The sequence below is a fragment of the Macrotis lagotis genome, chromosome 3 (genome assembly GCF_037893015.1).
Source record: "Macrotis lagotis isolate mMagLag1 chromosome 3, bilby.v1.9.chrom.fasta, whole genome shotgun sequence".
Classification (NCBI taxonomy): Eukaryota; Metazoa; Chordata; class Mammalia; order Peramelemorphia; family Peramelidae; genus Macrotis; species Macrotis lagotis.
In genome coordinates this window covers 173,086,909-173,101,016 of record NC_133660.1, presented here as the reverse complement: position 1 = coordinate 173,101,016, position 14,108 = coordinate 173,086,909, and the positions used below count along the sequence as shown (strand labels likewise).

Sequence of the window (14,108 nt, the reverse complement as noted above, 5' to 3'; positions counted from 1 at the left end):
GGTTTTGCTATCCATTTCACATTAGAGTGAGATGCCATAGACTTTTAGTGCTAGAAGGGAACTGAGTCCCTTGATGAAAAGATGAGGAAATTAAAGTTCAGATGGGAAGAAATCTAGCCAACATCACACAGATTATTGTTCCTTTTAAAAGTTATGAATTTCTAAAAGACAGGAGCTTTGATCTTTAATTTGCTTTGTTTATAGGGAAAGTGAACACCTAGTAAATACTGATTGAGGATAAGGAAGAATATAGTTGCTTACTAAGGGAAAATTAATGAATTAACAAATATTGATTGAGTGTTGGAAAGAGTCCAGAAGAGAGAGACAGGAAGAGAAAATGAGAAGAGAAAGGCAGCTAGGTGGTGCAGTGGATAGAGCACTGGCCCTGGACTCAGGAGGACCTGAGCTCAAATCTGACCTCAGATACTTAATAATTACCTAGTGGTAGGACCTTGGGCAAGTCATTTAACCCTACTGCTTTGCATAAAAAAGAAGGGGAAAAGAACAAGGATTTATAACTAACTTTTATCTGCTAAGTATTGTGTTGAGTATTTTACAAATATCTCATCTGATTCTTACAACAAACTTGTGAGATGAGTGCTAATTATTATTATCCTCATTTTATAGTTAAGGGAGTTAAGTGATTTGTCCAGGATCACAGAAGTAGGAATAATCTGAGACTGGATTTTAACTCATGTTTTCCTAGTTCTAGGATTAACGTACTGTGAGGACACCAGGACAGTGACCAGGATTATGAAGAATCCTTAGATTATGCCAGTTAAAGATCAGAGAGGGTAAAATTCTGATTTTCACAAAGCAAAAAATTGTGATACTGACAATTACATCTGGTGAACTTGAAGGTAAGCCATGGCATCCTTTTGGATAGGCTGATGTGAGGATAGGTGAGCATCTAGAAACAGATTAGTGTAATATAAGGAATCATCACAAGCCTACTACAAATAAGCTTAAAGTTAACCAACTCTTTCTTTCTTTCTTTCTTTCTTTCTTTCTTTCTTTCTTTCTTTCTTTCTTTCTTTCTTTCTTTCTATCTATCTATCTATCTATCTATCTATCTATCTATCATCTATTTCTATGGGCTCAGAGAGTGGAGAATTCTGAAGAGAGACAGCATTTGTTAAATGTTTATTATGTATTAGTCTTAAATGCTGGAAATACAAGTATAAGGAGATAAAAAGAATGTATGAGTATTTAACAAAGCCTTTTGTGATATCCTTGCAGGTAAGATTAAGAAAATTAGTGGTAAAGTTATTAATTGGATTCATGCCTGCCTGAAAAAATATTTAAAAAATACATTTTAATAATGGCTGCAAGCCTGGTAGACAGTCCCTTATAGTGTATCAAAATGTTTATAATTGAACTTTCCCTGATAATATTTTTTGTTATGAATATGGATCACAAAAGGTATGCTTATCAAATTTATTGATGATATAAAGTTGAAAGGCATTTATTAATGTTCCTGGTTATCACAATCAACTTCAAAACAAACTCAGGCTGTAATACTGGAAAATAGATGCTGAAACAATAAATAATAAACAACAAATTCTAAACTTAGGCTCAAAAATATTAATAAATTTAAAATGACAGGGAAAAGTAGTTTAATATCAGTTCATAATTAAAACCTGTGGATTTTAATTCCCTGTAAACTTGATATATGACAACAGTATGACTGTAGCTACAAATTAATTTCAACATTTATTATTCACATATGATGTCCAAGTGTTTCCATCTGTCCCAAAAAAAAACCTAATGAAAATTTAATGCATTAATAGGATATAGAACAAAGGATTTAACAATTTTATTGTACTTGGATCACTATTAAAGTACTGTGTTGAGTTCAAGATGCCACATTTTAGGTAGGCTCTAGGCAGACTAGAGAGGTAGAAGATAATAATGGTAAATTCTTAAAAGAATATCAAATATAAAAGAATAAAGGAATTTGGGATTATTTTGCTTGGTAATGGGGAAAAACTTATGAGTTATTTATGAATTTATTTAATATAAGTTATTTATATGGAATAGGGATAGCCTTCTATTTGTAATTCCACAGAACAGAAGAAAAAAACAAGGAGTGGAAATTATTTAGAGGCAATTCCATTTTGAACTTGCTAAAAAACTATCCCCAATATATTTGAATTCCAGCAAATGTGATACTGACTTCACTTTAATTGAAGTATTTTAAGCATTATCCACCATTGATTTAAGATATTTCACGGGGATTACTTCATTCGATAAGAATTAGGACCAGATAATTTCTGAAGTTTCATTCAATATTAAGATTTTATAAAAAGAAAAGAAACTTGTGAACAAGGTGTGAACAGATAAACTTGAACAGAAACAGGATTAGAGGAAATAGAACATAGTATTAAAGTACTGGATATAGAGTCAAAGCACTTCAGTTTAATTATTTCCCATATAATGACATTAATTCTCTGGGTTTAAGATTCTTCCTATGTAAGCTTAGGTGGGATTGAATGAGATGATGTCTGAGGTTATATCATGGAAGTTAAAAGAGAAAAAAAATTTCAAGAGGGTGATTAAAAGAAACATCTTACACATTTTTATAATTTTTACAATTTTCAAAATATTTTTACATACATTGCTGATTGACAAAAATAATATAGAAAAAGGGTATTCAAGAAGAATGGCAAATCAATAAAAGCCACTTGATCCATAAATTAGGAGGGAGCTTTATGTAGTGTTGTCTCAGGAGTGAGGTGGGAAGGAAACCACATTAGTTTCTAAATGTCAATATATTGGTCTTTTGAGGGAACATAAATATTAACCTATATCATTTTTCTTGTAAAGGAGTTTACTACAAAGAAGTGTGGCATTCTTTCTTTTGGTATAAATACAAAAATGCATACTATTCTGGACAAATATGCAACAAGATTAGGTGATTGAACATATTAACACTGAACTTAGAAACTGCTTGAACTTGGGGTGATATTTGGAACGTATGATTAATCTCTTATATCAAAGTTCTAATCTAGCAAATTATGTTTTGCAAAGGAGGATTCTTTGAATTTATAAAATTTATGCTATCATTGAAAGGCCTAGTACATTCTTTATTAAAACTAGAATACAGGCCCAGTGACCTAATGTTTGCTATTTAAGACAATGTCTAGTACTACTAGTATGACTTTGAATAAAAATAATTGCTAATATTTATATCATGCCTTTTGGTTTCACAAAGCATTTTTACATACATTGTTTCAACTGGTCTTCACAATATTCCTATTAGGAAAGTACCCATTTTTTAAAAAAAAATTTTTGCAAGGCAATGAGTTTAAGTGAATTGCCCAAGGTCACACAGTTAAAGGAAAGCACCACTATTAAGGTGATATTAGTAAACTGAGGTTTAGAGAAATTAAGATATTTACTAAGGGTAAGACACTGATAGTATTTGAAGGCATTGAAACAGAATAGATACCTATAAGCTTAGAAATAGTTTAACAAGTATAGTCCATGTAATGGGAATATTACTGTGCTATTTAAAAAAGGAAGACTGAAGAACAGAGAAAAAGCATGGGAAAACATACCAATTAATGTAAAGTAAAAAAGCAGTAGTAGGAAAACTACAACAATACAATGGTCAAAAAAAGGGAGCTGAATGCTTTGAAATGACAATGATCAAGCTTGACCCCAAAGAAGAGATGTAAGAATATACATCCACCTTTGGAGAACATTGAATAAACACTAAGATGATACAAGATGTGTAACTTTTGTTGAACTGTTTTCTTTTTTGTCTATCCTCTTTTTTCTTTATTATAAGCAATTGGTCTCTGAGATAGTGATTGAAAAGGGATGTTTTGGAAAAGATATAATATAAAAACAAAAATATTGATAAAATTTGTTTTAAAAGTATGCTAAGCATCTGATCTGCAGATTTGCAGATGAAAAAATTATATACTCCAAATCTTCAAGGAGTTTAATTAATCCCTTTGTCCTCAACATGAATGAAACAGTTAAATACTTCACTGAAAAAATTGGGGCATTTTCTTCTTCCATGACAGTACTCTCCTCTTCAGTCCTTCTGGTGGGATATACAAATGAAGGCTTCAAGTTGGCATTTGAAAAAGTGGAACAGGCACTCAAAAGAGAAATTAGGGCTGCTGACTTGTGTATTTATGGAAGTCATATGCACATTAGTGATAATTGAAACCACTACTGTAGTTGAGATCATTAAGAGAGAGAATGTATATGGATATACAGACACATACAAACAATACACTGTCTGTCTGTCTGTCTGTCTGTCTGTCTCTCTCTCCACACACACACACACACACACACACACACACACACACACACTTATATAAAACATCTATAATGTGTCCATAATGAGATCCAAGAACACAATTCTCTAGGATATCCATATTTATAAGTTTGAGGGAAACTGGGAAGAAATATATGAGCTAGTATGAGAGAGTAACAAAGACGTTTGAGTTGAGAGTAAAAGAATGAGAAAATGAATGAAGCAATGTCCTGGAAAGAAGAAAATCAAGCATATAAGATTATAGTGAGGAAGATCATCACATCCTCAGTGTTGGAGAGAAGAGAGGTCATAAGCACTAGAAATTCTGAAGTATGGAAAAAAGGTTGAAGGAGTTCATTATAAATGGCTTCAATCTTCTTGGTTAAGTAGGAGAAGAGGAAGGGAATAGAGGTAGACTAATAGGATCAAGGAGAAAGATCTGGAAATTTGCTGCAAAATACATTATTGAAACTGAATGAAATATTGTTATGCAATAGAGAGCCCATTAAGATTGGATAGAATTATTTTGCAGCATAATGCAAGGTTTCTTGACTTCTTCCAGCACTATTTAGTAGCTAGGGAGTTGTTTGACCTTCATTTTTGAATAGGACCAAAGTCATCACAGAGTGCAATTTTGATTTATACGTGTATTGGATTTAAGTAAGGCAGAGTTGCACAAGGTTGTCAGCTTCACTCTTTCCTTCTAGAGTCATTGCAGTCCAATGGCAAGACAGAAGTCAAGATGACTGATGATGGCTTGGGATGCAGTAGACAACCCTGGTGTCTTCAATGTCTGACCCAGTTCAAAACACCCCCACAGTGTCTGCTTCAGTCACCTTCATGGTGGATGGAATAAGTTATTTTCATCTTCCTGTTCCACTTGGGGAAGTCTTCATATGCTTGGGGTAGACTTTCCCCTTATTCACTGAAGGGTTTAAGGTGTCAGTTATTCTCAGTCTAGTTTAGTTTGTCTGGTGAGACAGTTTCACAAGTTGTAGCTTCTTGGAGCCACAGGTGAATAATTCAGGGGTAGAAAATGAAGGTGGATAGTGGGGATGAGCCAGGGTTGAGAATCAGTAGGATTAGGTCAAGAGAATAACAAGAGAGTAGTTCAAGGACAGAACCTTATTGAACTGTCTATGTACTGTGTCAATATGTCGAAAAAAGATTAAATCAAGTAAAAAAAAAGAATTAACAACCTTGGATAATTAGGAAGGATTAAGAAATGGGAGATCAAGTTGGGAATAATGGGTAGTTCAGAAAGAAAGAGATAGTGGAAAGTACAGGAAAAAAATCATATTTAACTAATGCCAAAAATCATATCCAAAGAAATCCTTTGTAATACTGGATACTGGGGACGGGACTAACACCTTCTTTTTGTAGGCTCACTGTATTCTATCAAAATCATATAGTTGGTTGTGCTAGTGTTGGATGGGTTTAGCCTCTAATGGCTGCATTTGTACAAAAATAACAAGAGAAATGATTTAAAAGTATACCTTTTTAATAATGTGGACAGTTTATAACAAATCATCTTAATGGGTATTAGGCTGTAAGGTAGCTACAGAATTTATCAATGGAGTTGGAATAGCAAATGAATCCAATGGAGCAAGAACAGCTGACTACTATATTGAAGCAAAATCTGGTCATTTTATATAGCTATAAACTTATCTGGGTTTGGTCACATGTGTCTATGAGGGAAGTACCTGCTTAACATTTTCAACTTTATTCCTGCTTTTCTGGGAAGCCAGTATGAGTTTGGGATTCATTAGCAGTTTGTAAGTCTTTCCCAAGCCAAACAGCTGCTTGGCATTCATAGCGTTTGCAGATTTTCTGGAAATGAAACGTCTGCTGAACATTTATTAGCTATATTTGTACTTCATGACTCTCCTTCAAGTGGAATATTTTTAGAGGAATCCTTCCTTAGAACTAACTAGAGAGAATCCTAAGGGCTCCAAAAACTGAACTTAATTGGACTCTTTATTTAGGGTTCTTCTCACACTGTGGCAGTAAACATACAGAGTGGCTCTCCAGATCTCTTTTCTGCTTGCAGCACCCCCTTAGTAAGCCGAGGTGAAAGGTTCTGATTGGTATGTCAGTCCCAAGTGACAGCAGTTACTAAAATTGAGTCTCTCTACAGAGTGAAGGGGGAAAAAATAGCCTGGAAAGGGATTAAACTTTGATTAGCAATGTTGCAAGTAGGGAAAAATGCTTACTTCAATTTAACTTCTCTTTTTGAGAAGACATGGATACATAAATTATGTAGAAGAACAGTGATTACCAGACAGTCTAAAAGCTGGAGGCTGTAAGCCAATTTTCAACCAACTGTCACAGAACATAAGTTTCAAAGTATGTTTAAACTAAACTGACAACTGTAGGAAAAAATGTAAAATAATTTTCAAGGCTGGCCTACCAGGACTGATGAGGATCTTGGAAGCCACGAGCTATTTCACATAGACAATTTTCACCATTTTATTCCCACCCTTTCAAGCGGAGAGCATTCAAAGCAACATTACAAATGGTTTTTGAAATCAAGCTGACCCAAGAAAGAGAGTGACCAATTCCCCAAAGAAAAAGTACCTAAATAAAAGTAATGCTCATTGAAGACATTGTATTCTGGCTTAAAGATGATAAAGAGAAAAAAAGATAGAGATGAAATGGACTTTACAAATTAAACTGCACAAGGACCTCATATAGAAGAGAAGGCTACAGAAGCTCAGAGAGGTGAAGGGATTTACATGAAGTTGCACAGCTTTCTATTATTCAATAATTTTTCAGTTGTGATTGACTCTTTGTGACCTCATTGGGAGCTATCTTAGCAAAGATACTGGAGTTCTTTGCTATTTCCTTCTTCAGTCTATTTTACAGATGAAGAAACCGAAGCAAACTAGGTTAAATGACTTACCCAAGGTCATACAGATAGTAAGTATCTGACCTCCCTGTAACTGGAAGTATTTAAGCAAGATTTTTATTTACCATCTATGTGGGGATTACTTTGTTGGGTAGGAGGTATCAGATAATTTCAGATTTGAACTCAAGAAGATGAGTCTTCCTCATTCTAGGCTGGTATTCTATCTACTGTGCCACCTAGCTGTCCCTACCTGGTAGAGAAAAACTGAGTCTTCCAGTCCTGGCAAAGAAAAGCTGAAATCTTCACCAAGTAACAGACTCCACCTATGTTCAATTCATAAGCATCAACCCTATATAATATATTATGCTTGGCTAATAAGAGAAGGCACATTGTCTGCCTTCAGGGTGTATGCCATTCAGTTAAGGGAAATACACAATTTCAGTCATGTAAAAGCAAAATATATATGTTAAAATTTTTTTAGGGGAAAAAAAGAAGTATCTAGAATGCAGTAAATGATTTCACTCAGCTTCTGTTATTCAGTCCATTTTCCAAAATCTCTGACTTCTTATTGAGGAACTTAAAAACTCTTGCTTCATTTGAATGATAATTATAACAATAATCACTACATTTGATCCCATAATATTTTTAAATTATAGTTACAATGTACAGACAAGGTTTCATAAAAGCAGCATCACACCTGCAAAATTGATTATTTGCTGTAAGTGGATAAAATGGTTAGTCTTTAAGAAAAAACCTCAAAACTTGAACACTACACTTTTATCAGACAAACACTTCCAAATTTTCTTCCTCTCTTGTATTGATGTGTCAGGAAAAATGGCAATGGATTTAATTCTTTGTTTTTTTAAGTTTTTTTTTTTTGCAAGGCAAATGGGGTTAAGTGGCTTGCCTAAGGCCACACAGCTAGGTAATTATTAAGTGTCTGGGGTCGGATTTGAACTCAGATATTCCCGACTCCAAGGCCACCTAGCTGCCCTAATAGATTTCATTCTAAAGATGGAAGGAAGCCTAAGAGTTATATTATCTATTATGGGACGGCTGTTTTTCCTTCCATCACTGTAACTAAGATATGAGGCCTGAAGGACAAAGAATAGAACAGAGAAGGATCATATTGTGAATGCAACTTAGGTGTAGATGGACTTGAAATGTGCTTTTAAGCATACTAAGTCTCAGAGACAAGACCACAAAGCCAAGACAGAATATAAATAGGCTTTGGAAAGAGTTCTGTCCAGTAACTATTTTGAAATATTATACAATACTGACCTGGGGGCTCTAGACTGAAGCGACTTATAGAATAGGGGAGAGAGTCCCTTGACAGAAGGGATTTCAAGAACCTGAGAACGGATTAAGGACACTTTCCGTTTCTTAAAGGGAATGATAAACTGTTTCACCCTAGTTATGTTTATTAAGGGGTAAGCGTTTATCATTGACATAGTGCTTGGGGCTTAGCTGAACCAGGTGCCAAGGAGATGCCCTACGCCAGTGGTCTCAAAGCCAACAGGCACAGTGCCAATGTCCTTGGTGCCAACGAGGCGTAGAGATGTAAATCAGCTAATGGCCCTGATGTAATTGTGGGCTTGAAGCCCACATGCATAGCACCAAGCAGGAAGCTGGACAAGATTCCTTAAGGGAAAGGGGAGAATATGAATTAAAGATAATTAGAAGAAAAATGCTGAAAAAAGATATTTTATATTAAAAAAACAAATAGAGCAAAAGTCAGTGCCTGCATTGGGACCTTCAAGGTCCTTAAACGTGTATAAAACAAGACCAAGGGAGAAAGAGAGCCCACACACATCTTTATAATCTCAGCTTCAGTCTGGACTTGCACGTGTATAATAGAATGTGATCCTCTCCTAAGGGCTTGGTGCCTTAAAGATTCCTGAGGCCCATGTGCCTTGTGAGTACTCCAGGATTGGGATCTCTGAAGGCAATTTCAAAAGTCAAGAACGTTTCCCTCCCTGCTCTGCTATTGTTTAATTTTGTAGTTTAATGCTGAGAAGGGGAAGAAGAGGCAGCTAACTGGCAAAAGCTACCAAAAAAAAAAAGTTTAGCCATGTGCTTACTTTTGCAAAAAATCTGTTTCCCCAATATTTAAACTAACAATTATAATTTTTCTTTGACCCAGATCATCAATTTAGTTTCCAGAAGGAGTCCTCTGTAGTTCCCAAAAAAATCAGCAAATAGTCCTACAAATCAAAGAAAATTATGTGTACCTGATTTATCATTTATGAGTTCTTTAATTATGATTACATTAGTAAAAAATAGTAAATTAGGAAATAATATGAGTGGAATAATATGAGTGGAACATTAAAAAATCTCTCACCAGTGAGCTGGGTGAAAGGTTATGAACGCATACCAAATAGCATGTTGACCCTCAAGTTCAAAGGAACTGTGCTAAAACACTGGCAAAATGCTTTGCTATCACATTCATTCATCCATATTAGAGGTAGGATACAAAGAATGTTGTGATTTTTAAAGGTTAGTCTGCTAGGGAGAAGGAACAGACCAGTTTACTTTGCTCATGACTTCATCTTGCAGAATATATCCTGAAAATATATGAATGCCATACAAATGTTGGACACTTTAATATTTTAGGGATAAACAAAATAATTTCACAATCCTGAATAACTTAGTAGATGATCTTTGCAAGTATTACAGCCAAAAAGATTCATCATCCCTCTGTTATTGATGGGATGATGAACTTGGAAAGGATGGCCCTCAGACAACATGGAGTCCTTCTTTGTTTATTCTTACAAGCTTTCCTGCTGGAGTTTCACTCTCCTGGCTAATTTACTGAAGAGCCCAAGATCACCTTCAGGACAGTCATCACAAGGCATCTAAATAGAATTTTTAATGAAGACCAAGAATCTTTGGAATAATTTTATTTATTTATATCTTGAAATTTTCTAATTTATACTGAAAATATGGATTAGTAAAGGTACTAAAATATTCAAGGCAAATTATGAAGTTAGGAGACAATGAAATACATAATTCTAAAAATAAAATGTAGCAAAAATAAAATAAATTTATAACTTTAGTGCTTTAAAAATTTTTCAATTTAAAAACATTAATTTATGCATGGACACATATATGGTTTTTGAGGTTAGTGAAGCTTAACCTGAACAATTCCTGAACAAACTCATGTAAAGAACATTTATATAGAAGACATGAAGGACATATTTCACTGGAAGACTTTTCATATTAAGAAAAACAAACTTACCTGCAACAGATAACAGCTTTGCAGGACAATGCTAAATCCAGGAAGTACTGTCTCACTCCAAATGTTAAGGCATACTTCAGAGTTTTTCCATCAATTATTAGAGCAAAATCATTTTCCTTCCTGAGAGCATCACCAAGGGTAGTACAATGATGGCTGAGAGTTTCTCTTGTTGCCTATAATGAGACATAAATATTAGTTATTGATTCCTAGCTATCTAATCCAAACATCAAACTTTTTTAATTATTATAAAAAATTTATATTTATTTAGTACCATTAGCCAGAGAACCATTCTTTATAATAAAGAATAAAAAAGAAAGGGAAATAAAGGCAGTTCAGAGAATCTAACAAATACACAAACAATCTGATATTCTTTATGTTGGTCCATATACACAGTCACTGACCTTTGCAAAGAAGGGAGGAAGGTACATCCATCTCAAATATTGAGGGACCACCCTTGGTCATCAGAGCCCTCACTTTTGGGTTCCTCTGTTCTTTCCATTTACATTACTGTAGTCAAAGTGCATATTGTTTTGATGGTTCTTTCTACATTTTGCAATAATCCACATGTTTTCTCTTATTTTCTTTATCCTTTTTTATCCTATTTTTTTGTACAGCTCATTAATACTTGATTATATCCCTATATCACAATATATTTGGTCATTCACCATTTGTTGGGTTTACAGTTTCTTGTCACTACAAAAAAATCCTGCTACAAGTATTTTGGTATATATGGGGTTTTTCTTTCTATCTTCCATCTTTGGAGATATATAGCTTACAGGGGAATCTCTGAATTCATACACACACACACACACATCTTATTTGAGCCACACAATGGTATTATAAGTACTTATAATAATTGTTCTAAATAAGGATTAAAAATATTAATCATATAGTTAATTCAATATTACTTTTTACAAATAGGAGGAAATAGAGACATAGTTTATATATAAATACTTTATAGTTGATTTGGAATGGTTTTATGTACTTACATTTCTATTACTGATGCTCCTGATGTAGAAAAACACTTCTAATAAAATAATCCAACTACATTTAGTCCATTTTTCCCATTCTACCTTCCCACTCAAGTCTGTACTTTTCTACACTGTCAAAGGCCAATATCAAAGTAGTATCCTTTTGTAAACTTTCTAGCTCGCAACTTTGGGAGAAAATGATTGGAGTCTGCTTTCCATTTTTTTCCTCAGTCCAAAGATGAAAAAAAAACAAAACCCTATTATTATTTTTTAAATGTATATAACTTATCAGATTAAGGGAGAATGCTAATAAGAAACAAAGTCAAATTTACACTGGATGATTAAGCAGACTAATTATTTGAATTATAAGTTGACTATGTAGAATTAGGTGAAATCTATTAGACAGGTGAGTATTTTTTACATCAAGTTTTGTGTTCTGCATTAATTGAGGAGTAGCTCGTGTAGGCATTGGAAAGAACAATGGAACTTGAGGCAGAGGCAGATTTTATTAAATATACAATTTTCATAAGTGATTTTGTTTCACTAGGCTTCAGTTTCTTCATAAGTAAAATAAGGGGTTGGACTGAATGACTTCTAAGGTGTTTTTTCCATACTATCTCTATCATCTTGATAGAAAATGAATAGTCCTTAAGTATTTATTGATGACTACTAGTTTCCTATGACTATTGGTAGCTTCAATCAAAGGGTTCTGCTACATTGCCAATTCTTTTGAAGCCTTTTTTCAAGTCTTTCAAATCAGCAAGTTTCGCTCACCTAAATATCTCCTTATTTTTTCAAACAAATGCAGCAACTAAGTTGCTCATGAGCCATAGAAAAACTTGAAATTATTGTCAAGAATGAGCCATGAAGCTAAAATAAAAACTAGGTAAGTCACAAATCTGTGTGTGAATGCCCTCATTAATTAGCCTGAAGGATACAGCTAAGGAAAAAAGATCCTCTCTTCCTAATATTTTTTCTCTCTTCTAAGATTTTCTCTGACACCTTTTGATTTGTTAAAGACCTCTTATTTATGGCATGAATGTACCTGGCCTTCTTTGTCATTATCACAGATCTTCAGAAATCCAAAGGTGTCAAGAGATGTAACAGGGAAGAATAAATAACATTTTTTGAAAGGTGAGTAAAAAAATTCTTTCTAAACTCAATTCTCCTGTCAGCCCACCTAGGCTGATGTACAAAAAAGATACACTGAAACATTCCTACAACTAAAATGTAAAAAAAAAAATCTTAATTTAGTTTTTCTTGGTAGAATAAGTTTTGTTGGCTCTATTTTCAGTCATGTTTTTTCCTTATTTTTAATAATGTATCTTTAAATTTATTTTATTTATGTAAATTTATTACTTCTAAGACTTGAGGCCATACTTTATGACCATATTGCATTGAAGCTTATCTCCTGGAGTCAGGGGTAAGTTTATTAGTATGGATTGCTCTATTTTATTTTTGTCTCCTGAAAGGAAAAAATGTTTAAACATTTGAACTTGACAGCTTGTGAAAGTGAAATTTCACAAATAAGCTAAAGTAAAATAGAAAATGAATACAAGAACATATAGTACTAAAGAGTGAAAACACCATTTCTCTTTCCCTTTTTATTGCTCCTCTTCTCTTCTTCCCTTTAATGTATCTACTTTAGAGTAGAAAATAACATCTGTTGCTACAATCAGAATATTATGAGACATTAGGATGGTTCTATGCTGCTTCTGGAAATAGATAGAAGGGCATTCAGAGAAAGCAATTATCAAAAGAGAGGATATGTGGTACCTCTAATGAACAAAATAACTTGAGCTACTCATTTACATGTGGTCATGTCATAAACTAAGATGAGAGATGTTAGAAATTAAGCAGGTTGACTGATAAAAATCACTGCTGTAATCAGGATCTTTTAAATTTAGATTAAATAGTTCTGGAAGTGGTACAAAGAACATAATTCAATAAGAATGTGACTTTTAAAAGTGGCTAGTCATGTTATTTAAGCCAAGAATAAGAGGACAGTCATGCTGAATGGAATCCAAATAATTAAAAAAAAAAGATGTGCTTGAAGGCCTCCAAAATTTGGGATAGATCTCTAGAGGGCTTATTGATAGGAGATAATGGACAATAATCTTACATGATGAGAAAGCATGGATGGATTGTGATCTTTAGACATTCACAATAGTGATAAAATTCATCTAGAACATAGAAACAGTTCTCTAATACTGAGATGATTATTTCCCACCAAGTCAATTGGTCAATAAGCATTTTTATACACTTACTATTAAGCCAGGTCCTGCAATTTGCTGAGGATACAGAGCAAGGCAAAAGTCAGTACTTGTCCTCAAAGATTTCAAAGTCTTATACACTCTAATCTTTTCACCTTATGGAAATTATTCCTAATTCTTAGGGAAATACAGCTACTCTTTATCAGTTCTTTGAATATAATCACACTGCAAAGAAATCAACTTTTGTGCTTAGTTTTTCCTGATTTCTAAATCCAACAATTTTGTAATACACACAATAAGTTTTTTCTTTTAATGGACTAACAGATATTTTCATATTCTTACCCATATATAAAGTTTGTTTTACTTATATTTATTTTTTTAACTTTTACAAGACTATGGGGTTAAGTGACTTGCCCCAAGGTCACACAGCTAAGTAAGAATTAAATGTCTGAGTTCAGTTTTGAACTCTTGTCCTGACTCCAGGGCCAGATGATCTATCCACTACACCACCTAATTGCCCCCAATTTTGCTTATATTTACATAGGCACATACATATGCACCAAGG

General features: G+C 33.7%; 1 protein-coding gene across 6 annotated transcripts in view; it reads right to left on the bottom strand.

The window, feature by feature from the left end:
- Positions 1–14,108, bottom strand: part of ATP8A1 (ATPase phospholipid transporting 8A1) — a 290,003-nt gene that overhangs the window by 74,182 nt on the left and 201,713 nt on the right. For all 6 annotated transcript variants that reach the window (XM_074229523.1, XM_074229525.1, XM_074229524.1 and 3 more), the window contains one exon: positions 10,360–10,532. In XM_074229523.1, the coding sequence (XP_074085624.1) occupies positions 10,360–10,532 (173 nt within the window). The remainder of the gene's footprint in view (positions 1–10,359; positions 10,533–14,108) is intronic.